Source organism: Mastigoproctus giganteus, chromosome 7 (genome assembly GCF_048544385.1).
Source record: "Mastigoproctus giganteus isolate SK-2022 chromosome 7, ASM4854438v1, whole genome shotgun sequence".
NCBI lineage: Eukaryota > Metazoa > Arthropoda > Arachnida > Uropygi > Thelyphonidae > Mastigoproctus > Mastigoproctus giganteus.
Genome location: NC_143581.1, coordinates 69,039,543 through 69,052,271, shown reverse-complemented (window position 1 = coordinate 69,052,271; position 12,729 = coordinate 69,039,543). Strand labels below are relative to the sequence as shown.

The 12,729-nt window shown below is 34.8% G+C and overlaps 1 protein-coding gene across 1 annotated transcript in view; it reads right to left on the bottom strand.

Annotated features, from left to right (window-relative positions):
• LOC150082984 (uncharacterized) overlaps positions 1-12,729 on the bottom strand; it is a 201,443-nt gene that overhangs the window by 38,782 nt on the left and 149,932 nt on the right. Inside the window, exon 10 of the mRNA XM_090377713.1 lies at positions 2,691-2,921. Within this exon, the coding sequence (XP_090233839.1) occupies positions 2,691-2,921 (231 nt within the window). The remainder of the gene's footprint in view (positions 1-2,690; positions 2,922-12,729) is intronic.

Here is a 12,729-nt window from a genome sequence, read left to right as displayed (position 1 = left end):
ATGCTTGACTTAGTATTGTGTACACAATAGTACTTGACTGTACTATTGTGTACAAATATGCTGGGAGACTTTGAACAACCTCTTGTTATAGGAAAACCACAATCCTCGTTGTTTCAAGGGCATAATGTTGACTGGAAGTCTAATAAAAAAGCGTGGAAGACACGAGATATCATGAGCGAATGGATAAGTCACTTTAACCGAAACATGATTCGTCAAAACAGAAAAATTATTCTTTTCATGGATAATGCTGCATCTCACCTGCACACTGAATTGTCCAAAATTCAAATCGTTTTCTGCCACCAAACACATCTGCAGAGTGTCAGCCCTTGGATCAAGGGATAATAAAAAATTTTAAACTTCACTACAGAAAACGTGTTTTAAGACATCTCATTCCAAACATGAACGATGTAACATGTGCGAGTGACCTTGCAAAGAAAATCAGCATCCTAGATGCTGATTCAATGGATTTCCTCTTCAGTAAACGCAATTAGAAAACAAACTTGTGAACAGCAATGTGGAGCACCAAGAAGAGCAAGAACTTCAACATCTATTGATAATGTACGATACTTCCTCTACAAGTGACCCTGGCTACAAAGATATAGACTCAAACCTCACTACAGAAGATGGTGCTCTAGATATCAACGACATTATCATCGATATTTTTCAAGAAGTTCCTCATGAGGATGAAGAAATGGAAGGAGGTCATTCTGTCGAAGAACATATTAACGACGAACCACCGATGAAAACAGAAGAAGCGCTCATACAAATCAATCGTTTAAAAATGTTTTTCGCCGCTGAAGAAGATACTGAAGGACTTTCGATGGTTTTTTCACTCCAAACAAATGTTGAAAACAAAATTATCAGCCGGAAGAAGGTGCAGAAGAAAATAAGTGATTACTGTATGCATTTTTCTTAAGATAAAGTCATAATATGCATAGCACAATTGTATGTATATTATTTACAAAAATATTGTGCAAAATCTGTATATATTTTAATTTAATTTTACATTAAACGTTTAACGATTTTTCTTTCTTTTTTTTTTTTCTCCCTCAGACTTCTTGTTAGCGGACACTTCTCTCTAACGGACACATTTTCGTTCCCCATGGCTGTCCGTTAAAGGGAAGTTTCACTGTATACTGCTTCTCTGCTGCAGGAAAAATGGCATTACACATCTGACAAAACTATGAGAATCACAGAGAGCAGGAAATTTAGACCAGAGATATTTTCAATATCATTATCTCCATGAACCAAAAGGTGCAGTGAACACCATCTTTTTTTTATTTATTTTTGAAAACCCCAAAAACACAGAAGATATCAAAACCTATAGCACTTAGTACCGTGCATGGGTTGAAGGGGATTGGGGAGGAGAGGAGGACTTTGCTCTTGAGACTAAACATGAGTTTCACCACTTCATGCCTCCAATAAGCAAAGTGTTGATGAGAGTCAGCTACCACCATTAAGACTATCTTCAAGGAAATATCTGCATTTCCTATTTCAATTACTGCAATTATGAATGTATGTTGTTTTGAAAAATTAACAAAAAAAAAAAATAATAATAAATATGTTGTTTGCAATTTCAATTACTTTTTGCAATATGACAAGTACAGTAGACTTTCATAATTACGGCACCTTCTGGGGGATTCAAGGTGCCGTTATTTTGATTTTTCTGTTATCTAGAAAGTTTTATTTTTAATTGAATGCAGAAATAATGAGGATAAATAAGAAATAGATTAAGAATGCAATTATATTAACTGCACATAAAAAACAAACATGTTGATGATCCCATGTTATATTCTGCCATTAATACACTCCTGCTTATGCCCTGTTCTTTTTTTTTTATTATATCAAGTTTAGTCTGTGTGGGTAGCACAGTGGTTTTGTCACCGTCCTCCCCACACTGGGTAGGAAAGGCCCAGGTTCAATTCTGCAAGGAACTTATGGGCTGTTTTCACTCTGCGGCTGAGTTAGTCAGTCTCAGGCACAGACAGCAAGGTTTTTTTCCCAGAAACTGGGGTTTTTCGTCCAGCAAAACAGGCAAATAGACCCAGAGAACACACAATTTACAGATACAATACACATTGGTATATGAATTAACTTTCCGGGTGTCTCTAATGTAATAGTTTGAATTATATCAAGTTTGTCACTAAGCTTTAATGTTGTTGTTGTTTTCTTCTTTGTATGAGATTTATTAACTTTAGGAGCCATAGTCAAGGGCTTTTTATTTAAAATAAATGTAAGTGAATTCTGTACTCATATCAAGGTATAATCTGTGATATCAGTACAGAATTCACTTTCAAAATGGCGAATGTAAACTAATACAGTAATCACGTGTCTTGCCGTTTTCTTTTTTCGCCACTGAAAGACATCTGTTGTATATAAACACATCTGATCTCAGTGTGCCGTTAGCTCGAATATTCCATTATTTCAGGTCCCATTATTTCAATTGTCTACTGAATATAAAATTTTTGCATTATGATGTTCTGCAATTATCCAATTCGATTTTTTTAACCCTGATATTTAAATTGTATAACTTTAAATTTCATCTTGAGGTTTTTTTTTCCTTTTTAAACCTTCCAGGAAATAGTGGGAGAATACTAACTTGACATTTCTAATAACAATCAAAAAATTCAAGATGAACTTTAATGAAATATTTATATTAAAATATTTAACATAATAAGAAACTTTGTTACCTGTGCTAGCATCCTCTCATTTGTATTCTTGCTTGATGCATGAATAAATATCAAAGCTGGAGAAATTAAACATATCATTGTACCTATAGTAGAACCCATGATGCCTAAAACAATCTCTATATTTGGAAGCATGATGGCTATTCCTATGGTTACTGCAACTAGAGTAATAGTGAGGGCTTTAAAACGGTGATCAGGAATATAGTTTGCTGGCATATCATGATGACCAATACCCTGCAAATTTACAATTTTTAATAACTAACCAAATAGGGTTTTTATTTTCATATTTATACTATGAAATATATTATATATATTAGTAGTGATAAATGCAATTACAAGGGGTCACAATGACTGGTTCAATTATTAAATATATTTTAAATATTTTAATCTAGTAAACCCTCACTTCAATAAAATTCGGAAACAATGAACAGTGTTCAACTAAGCAGGTTTTTCATCTATGTGGGCCCCAGTGATGTAGCTACCTCAGTCTGATGGTATTTACTATCAATTAAAATAGTTGATTCCACGGAGTCAGGAGTTTCCTAATCATCATCAGCTGCTGGGCAGGTCAGAGTTTGGTGAAATCTGAACCTCCTGAGAGGATATTGAAGTCTTCTTCAGATTATGAATAAACTTTAGACAAATCACATCATGCAACATGGCAAAACTTCAAGCTCTTCTACTCCATACAACAGGTACATGCATTTCATTGGAATGTTAAGATGAAAAAGTGCTGTATGATTTCATAGTACAGCATTTTGGCATTCTCGTAATTTCAGCGATTATAAATATTTCTTTGGAATTTAGCAGACCGGCCATAATACCAATACAGTACATAATAAACATTACTATATAACATCTGTGTAGATAAACCATATCTACTCATCCTTCACAACGAGTTGCCCATGTATTTCACTACCACGAATAAGTAACACTTCACTTGCAATACCAGAGTACCTGCCCACCCACCGATGAAAAGCCAATTAGCTTTGAAACGGTGCCATCTGGGTGGTTGTGCCTGCTGGGAATACATAACAATCTTCTCTATTAGTGAAGCGTTATTTATTCGAGGAAGTGCAATACATCGGCAACTCGTGAAGAATGAGGAGCAACAATATGAGATAGAGATTTCAGATAGTGTGAAAAGCATCATAGTTTTTCTTTAAAAGTTGTCTATGGTGTATCTACACAGATATTATACGGATACAGAATCTTACTCTTAAAATATTATGCCTTCTTGCATTTAGTTTTATTTAAATAATAAACATTATGAAAATTCGTCCCTGTTTTAACTGGAATTTTCTGGAACCAATTATCCTTGGATAACGAGGATCCCCTGTATATTCTGCAACTTTCACAAAGCAATCTCAGTTATTATTTAATCATGCTTGACTACTGTAAACTTCATGTGCCTTAAAGCTATTTACAAGCAGCACAAAGATACAGTATTTGCCTCTTTGACAACATAGTACACTAGATTAGGAAATAGTGAATTATGATACAATATACAATAAAAACAATAAAATGCTTACATAATTTTTACAATGTGATACTGCATCCAAAAGAACATGAAGTGGCAAATCTATTGTAATCAATATATGCTTTGAAGAAAACAGCAGTTTAAGTGGTAAACTGCTGTTTTCTTTTTTGCCCATTTTTAACCCGATTAAACCAGTTTAAAAATGGATATGAAACCCTGGAAGATGAACCTCGCAGTGGATGCCCTTCAACAATATGAAACAATGAAAAATGTCACGAAAGTGAACTAACTTTAGAAAATCATAGGTGAATGACTGCTGCTGAGATTGCTCAGGAAGTTGGCCTGTCTGTAGACTCAGTACACATAATCCTAATGCAAGATTTAGGAATGCTTCATGAGTGTGCAAAATCTGTTCCATGCTTGCTGATGGACTATCCGAATGGTCTGCAGGAAAGGTTCATCTGTTCGTAAAATCTATGCAGGAGATAAGAAAAGTGGTCATTGGGGATGAGAATTGGGTTTTTGTCTATGACCCTGAGACTAAGGTGGAATCATACAAATGGCACAAAAAAGTCCCAGGGTTCAAAAAATCTTGCACAACAAATCCAACGACAAAATCATGCTGATCATTTTTTTGACAATGAGAGCATAGTGCATCATGAATATGTGACTAGGAGGAAAAGCAGTGGTGAGCTATGTGGGCTCGCGAGAGCCCATTGTTATTTTTTTTGTAAATTTGCAAGCCCATTGTTGAAACGATCATTTATTTTACAAATGAAATCCTGATTGCAATTATTGAGTATTCAGAGCCGAAATTACAGTGGGGCAAGCGGGGTCCCATCCCCAGCATTTTAATGGTGCATTCAATCAGTTATATATTTAAAATAGCTTCATTTTTGATTTAAATACAGTCTGACCTCTGTTTAATCAACTTCTTTATAGTGAATTATTTTGAATTCCCTGTGGTAATTACATTTAAAATATTTTCTGTTGAATGAAGAAAATTTCCATATAATGAATGGATTATGAGAGAACTTTGTATGCATTGTTCTCACCTCTGGCCTTTAGGCAATTAGAAAGTGCAAATTAAGGGTGAAATGGCCGTTTCACAATGTCAGTGGTGTCCATAACACCTATGCAGTCACATACCGAGAAGTCACACTAGTCAATATGCTTTCCATAGCAAGTCAGAAGATTAAGAAGATTCCCGACATAGATAATAGCCTATGGTCAACCTGTGTTGTGGTTCCCCTTTTCTCCGACAAACAGACATGTTTTTCGAAGAAGTGAGTGATCCACGTCCTCCAGTAAATTTCTCCTGTCAATGTTTACATGGTCACAGTAACTGAATATCCCTGTAATTCCGACATTTTCCACAGTATTCAAAGAACTAGTGACAGCAGCAATGTAGAGGGGGGGGGATTGAGGCAACTAAGATATTATATAAACTATGTGAAGATGAAACATTGGCAGATTTTGAAACTATGTCAAGGCTTTCACTGTGTAGAAAATGTTATAAAATATAATCGCATACAGGCAATAAAAAAAAGAAGAAAAAAAAATTAAGGATGATTGCTAAAGAACTTGATGTGGAAACTATAAAGATCGGTTGTGTGTTTGGGCCATGATGAGCAGCTTGTAGCTTGCAGTGGCACCTGCGGGTTGGAGGAATTATCCCACTTTGTGCAAACATTTTGAATCAGAAGTTAAATATTCCAGATTATTAAACAGACTTAAATCTGGAATTTCTTAACCATTTAGCACTAATTATTGACTTCCTGCAGGAGCTTTCTTACCTTTCAGAAGCTTTACAGAATCACTATGGTAAAAACAGATAAATTAATTATTCGAATTATCAATGCTCTTGCTCATTTGAAAAGTCTGAAGGAAATTATGAAGCTAAAGTTGAGAGCATGTTAAAGTGGAAAGAATTTGAAAGCAAGAACATTTAAAAAATTATCGCATGACAAGTTATTAAATGCATTGTTTTATCCTTAAAGGATAATTTATTAATGCAACAGAGTGATTTTAAATTAAATCATGAAAATAATACCATTGAAGATGAGGAATTGAAAGAAATTTTAAACATATGCTACCTGAAATCGTGGAATATGAAAGAAGGTGAAATATGCAAGATGGTGAAAACCGAATAAGAAATTTAAGTTTTCTGATAAAATATGAAATAAAAATGAATGATTTTAGAGATTTTGTCAAAGACAGTATCTTTAAAATAGAGTGAAATTCCCTTTTCAATTAAGAAAGCCAGAAATATCTTTGAAACTGATTAGCAGTCCTGAAGCTGAGCGAGCTTTCAGTGTAATGAATAATATTGTGTGAATGAATGAATGAATAAATAAATAAATAAATAATGTTGACAATTAAACACTTTGCAGATTATGATGGCCATTCATCTAAATGGAAAACCACTGCTTCAATTTGATCCGGATCGTTACATGAAATCATTGCTCTGTAATCATCACTTAGCTATTGAGCAAAGCAGAAGATCAACAACAAATATTAATACGGAAGTAAATTGTATATGGCAATTTTTAGAATAAATTTTTCTTGAATATTTGTGTAAATTTTTTTTTCATATAATCTGATTTTTGTGTACCTTTCCTAGAATAGTTTGTTTTTTTATGTGTTTTTATATTGTGGAATGTTTTGTGAGTTGTTATATGGGAAATATTTCATGTCATTTTTTTTTTATTCGCAATATTAAAATTTTATTATGAAAAAAAATGTATCCATTATATTTCCTTAGTTGTTAAAAAAAAAAAAAAAGACAAATAAAAAAGTTGCATGTGCCGAGCACGCGCGGTAGATGGTTTATGTGAAACATCCTTCGCATTTCTTTTAGGTATTTTGATTTGTGTATATATATATGTATGTATGTATATATATATATATATATAGCGAGCAAATAGAATCCGTGAACAGAATTTATAAATAACTAAACAATAGAATCTAGGAGCGAGAGAGATATACTAAAAATACTAAAAGGAGAAGAGCTGATTAATGCCATCAAAAATAGCATGATAAAACATTACATCAGTCTTAATAGCAAGTAATAATAAGTAATGATAAGTTAGTGGCAACAGAACGCTATACTAGCCATTACTGGTCCTTAGTTCAAACCTGGAAAGGATACATATAAATAGAATAAAGTAGAGAAAATAATATAATATAATAGATAAATCATAAAGGTAGAAAATAACATAAATAAGTATGGTCCTATAATTATAGGACCATACTTATTTATGTTATTTTCTACCTTTATGATTTATCTATTATATTATATTATTTTCTCTACTTTATTCTATTTATATGTATCCTTTCCAGGTTTGAACTAAGGACCAGTAATGGCTAGTATAGCGTTCTGTTGCCACTAACTTATCATTACTTATTATTACTTGCTATATATATATATATATATACACACACACACACACACATATATATATATATATATATATATACACATATACATTCACACATTGATCATTCACAAATTTCCATAATTTCTGGAAGATGGGATAAAATGGATTTATGATAACTAAAGTAAGACATGTATACTTGCAATTGCAATGTATGTAAATGTTTCTGGAAAGCAGCGTCAATTAAAGTACCGATCTTGTAGTTGAAGCGACATACGCAGCTGTTAGGGGCACCTAACAATGGGATGTAACAAAAATGTGAGACGAAAAAAAGAAATTGTTGACAAATATTTGTATTGTTGCAGTCATATGACAAATACTTGTATTGTCACAATCATATGACAAATACTTGTATTGTTCCAATCATACTTACTGCAGTAGTAACTTCAGGAAGTAAGATTATGACGTCATACTATTCAAAAATTCTAAAAAGTTGTAACTCCAGACACTATCGTATCTAGGTGTCACTGTAAGGGGAGGAATGATGACCAGGTTTTTAAGTTTATTTTTAGATAGACCTAGGAATATCATACACACACTTAAATACATGGTTAAGGGGGTAATAAACCCCATCTGTCCGCCTAAATCCACCCCGGACTTGAGATATCATACCAGTCACAAAAAATGCATCGCGCACTCTAATTACACTACTAGTTTGTTTGTTATTTGGTTTTTAGGAGCATTAGCAACTAAGGCCATATTGCTCCGGGGATATGCGGTGGTCATTCCCTGACCTTTCCGCATCCTCTGTATTTGGTGGTTACAGGCTCGAACCCCGGTCTAATCAAGAAGTGTATGCTACGCACTGCTGCTCCTTCCTACCTAGCTACGGAGGTGCCTACACTACTAGTAGTGCAAGCATGGGAAGCGCCTCTGGTGGAAGCTGCAGATGAAGTCACTTCCATAACTGATCAAATTTACTCGGTAGAAAGTCGGAAAAACTGTGAGCCCATTGTTAAAACATTCGCAGCTCATCACTGGGGAGAAGCATTACTGCTGTTTACTACACTGAGGTGATGCATTTTCATTAGAATGTGACAACCGCAAAAATGGAAGGATGAGTGGATCCTGCACCATAACAATGTAACCAGTCACATGATGATGGCAGTTCAGCAGTTCTTGGCTGCAAAAAAAAAAAAAAAGTCATGCAGCCTCCCTACTTCCCCAACCTTGGCACCATCTAACTTCTGCCTGTTCCCTTAAACTGAAAATGGATCTTTGGGGTCCATTTTGTTTTGCTACAGTGGATGACAGCAAAGAAAATGCCAAAGTTACCCTATGTATGCTAAAAAACACAAGTTTAAAGAATGTTTCAAAGCTGGGAAGATTGATGGTGCGAGTGTGTGCGTGTGCATACACACACACACACACACACACACACACAATAACTATTATAGTAAAATTCCTAGAATTTTACTATAATAATTATTGTAGCCAAAAAAAAATAAATTTTTTTTTTGGCTGATGCGTATAAGCTTGCTTTCTTGCATCCATTGCCATTATTAATTTCAGGAAAGGGGGCTATGACAGTTTAAAGTGCTATATGGCCTTTATCAATTGGGCAAACAGCAGAAGGGCAAATACATTAGAATTATGGTATACTGCAGAAGCCATGGATGCATACTTATCTATACATTAAAAAAGTTTTCCTCCTAGTATACTACTAAGAAAATACAGCACAAGGAGGATGCAGATGGGTGGATAAAGAGTTGACTAGTCAAACAGATCAGAAAAAGATGGCATGGAAACTGAAATATTCTTTTAGTGGCATGGTGTGCAGGTATATCAAGAACTCATTAAGTGCTCACTATTTCACAAATTACCATTGGAATTGGAAATGTTAGAGAGCGATGAAAGATAGTACAGTCTACAATATCTGCAAACTGATATGTAATACTGCCACAGAAAAGGTTAGGTTGTCAAAGGCTGACTACAAGAAACCACTGTCTCAGTGAACAAAGAAGAAAATGAATTCGAGTGGACCCTTGCATAATGGGTGTGGAAAAGTCTTAAATGACCCTGCTTAATGACTTGAACAGACACTGATCTTTACAGACAAAAGACCTCCCCCCCCAACAGTGAGGAGAGAGTGCATGAGTGAAGCTGATCAGTATGAAATTAGAGATAGTAAATTTATAGATAACTGTTTTATTAGAAAAACTATTTGATCCTAATGCAAGTAAGGCACCTTGAGATGATGCCCTATACCTAGAAATTCTGAAGGAGGAATTGAGAGAGCATAGAACCATTAAAGTTAATTATGAGGGCATTACTGGACTCAGGAGAGATTCCTCTGGATTCGAGAAGTACTAATGTATCACCAATACATAAATGAGGTTCTAAGAGTGAAGTGGGTTATTATAGACTAGTTAGTCTGAACTGCCTCCATGATTTTCCCTTTAGTAGGGAAAATAATGGGGGAACAATAAAGAATGCAACACAGGGATACTTAGATATGGAATTCTGAAAGATAAATAATACATTTGTATTGAGGGAAAATCATGTTTAACTAACCTGGTTAACTATTTTGACTGTCGCTGGAACATATTGGGATCATGAGTAAGGTGCTAAGCTGGACTGTAGAGTGGCTGCAGGGCAGGAGGCAGAGGACCGTGATTAATGGTTACTCTTCTAATTGGTTTAGTAGTGAGATTCCTCAAGAAGTGGTACTGCAACTACTTTTGTTTCAGATTTTTTTAGATGGAATCAATGAAAAGATACAGTGTGACGTCAATTTGCAGGTTATATAATGATTTAGGAAACTGATTAATTTCAGCACCAAGCAGCTCTCCTTCAAAACAAAGAAGAGCTGCTTGGCACTGCCACTTTTCTAACCATCCTTGAAGCCTATCCAGGCTTTAAAGATAGTCAGAAAAGTGGCAAGCTATGTTTTAATGTAGAAAAAATGTTTTACACTTAGGGAAGCAATAACAAAATAACTTATACACTTGGAGTTGAATTAAAAACAGCAGAGAAAGAAAGGGATCTGGGCAGATATTTGAGCAGGTGATCAGTAAGGACGGTTCACAGAGTCCTACTGAACATTTTATTGCAGAGATAGGGAAGTCATAATCCCACTGTATAAGGCAATCATAAGACCACACTAGAAATATCACGTCCAAGTTTGTAGGCTGCAACTAAAAAAAGACACTGAGCTTCTTGAAGGGGTCCAAAGACAGGTAACCCTCTTGGTGAGATCTGCAAAAAGAGTGATCTTACAAGGAAAGACTTCAATACGTGGGCTATAAAAGCTTGACAACTAGGCACCTTGAAGGGGACCTGACTGAGCTGTATTATACTCTGCAAGGGGTCAGTAAAATAAATGAAGGTTGTCAAATTTTCAGTCATTAATGATTCCAGAACTAAGGGACAAAAATTCAAATTACAGAAAGAGATTTAGACTTTATTGTATGAAGTTTTCTTTTAGCCAGCAAGTTGTTAATTGCTGGAGTAAGTTACCTCTGCAGGTCACACTGACATTAAGTGCTTTCCATGTCAAACATAAGAGGTGGAACTGATCTTGTGTCATTTCCATTTCAACATGCAATAGACTGGAAAATGGAGGAGGAAGGATTACAAAGCCTGCTGGGGATCCAGATGGGACTAGCAGTTATAGGAACTATGTTATACTTACTAAGAACACAAAGGGGCAAACATACTTGACTATACACTAATGCTAGGAGCATAGTAAATCTGATGTACTGGTTATCATCAAATGCTGACATTATAACAATATCAGACACGACATTAATCTGAAATTCAGGATACAAAATTTGAATATGGCAAGTACCTTGTGTAAAGAGAGGATACATTGTACTTACCAAGGTGGGGATTGAGGAGTTATGTTATTGATTAAAGAAGCATACATTCTAAAACAGTACAACCAACAGATTACTAACGTAATACCAATTCCGTCTGGTGTGGCATAGGCACTGGGAAAACAGAAATGTAAGTAGGAGATTGTTAGGCGAAAAGATTGATGAATATAATGAATAGCTAGATAAAGAGATGTCTTATCATGGCAGGTAACTTGCGGATTGGCACTAACTCAGTAGAAGATTTACTAGATAGCAGTTTTTATACAAAAGAGTTAGAGGCAATGAACAAAAGCAGTATTCTTGATCTAATTATACATTTCATTATTTATAAAGAACCTTAAAGCAAAGGAATCACTAGGCAGTGATCATAGTGTATTGATGTGGGATATATTCAAAGAATATAATTACTATCAAAGGAAGGGATTTTGTTTTTGCAAAAGTGACAGTGATGGGCTTATACATTTTTACATTTTTTTTCAGTGAACCAACTGATTTAAAAATGCATTTGCAAAATAGGAGGGATTTGTAGAAGTAATTGTAGAAGTTTTATACCAACTAAGAGACTGTTCAGGGTTTGGACCAAAATGGACAAGCTTATGAGTTAGTATTAGTAGTGGCAAATGATGAAAGAAAGCAGGCTTCATCACCTGTACAACCTCCCTAATAATGTCTAGTTCCTCCTTAAATTTATTCAAACTACCAACTTTCATAGCACGAGATAGAAGTTTGTTCCAACTATCTACTGGCTGAAAGCATATTTCCACACATCTGTCCTCAACCCATCCTCAATTTAAATTTGTGCCTGCTCACATATTGTCTGAGCAAGAAGGATGCCATCAGCATTTACCTTACTCAATCCATCCAGAATCTTGAAATTCAAACTGAAGCCATTGCTGGTAAGAGTACCTGAAACTTTGAGTATAGTGGCAGAGGTGAAAAATACAAGAGATGATTATAAATTGTCAGGGGACAGAGAGTTATATGTAAATACAAACTAGTTCGCAATCAAACTCGTGGAGAATGGGGCATACTAAAGCAGATTATGCGAAATCTTTGACCAAGGGTGTAAAGAAAAGGATTCTTTGCTTGTCTTTTAGTATTAGAAGGAAAGAGGACCACAATTCATCCACTTCATATGAATGGTGAAACTACTGATGATCCTGTAGAGGTTGCTGAAAACAAGAAATATTTTAGATTTGTACATTTTCAAACAAAGTTTTTAGAGATGAGAACACAAGAAATCTATCTAATACCGATAATGATTTAGGATATTTCAGTAATCATAAAAATTATATGATTACTGAAAG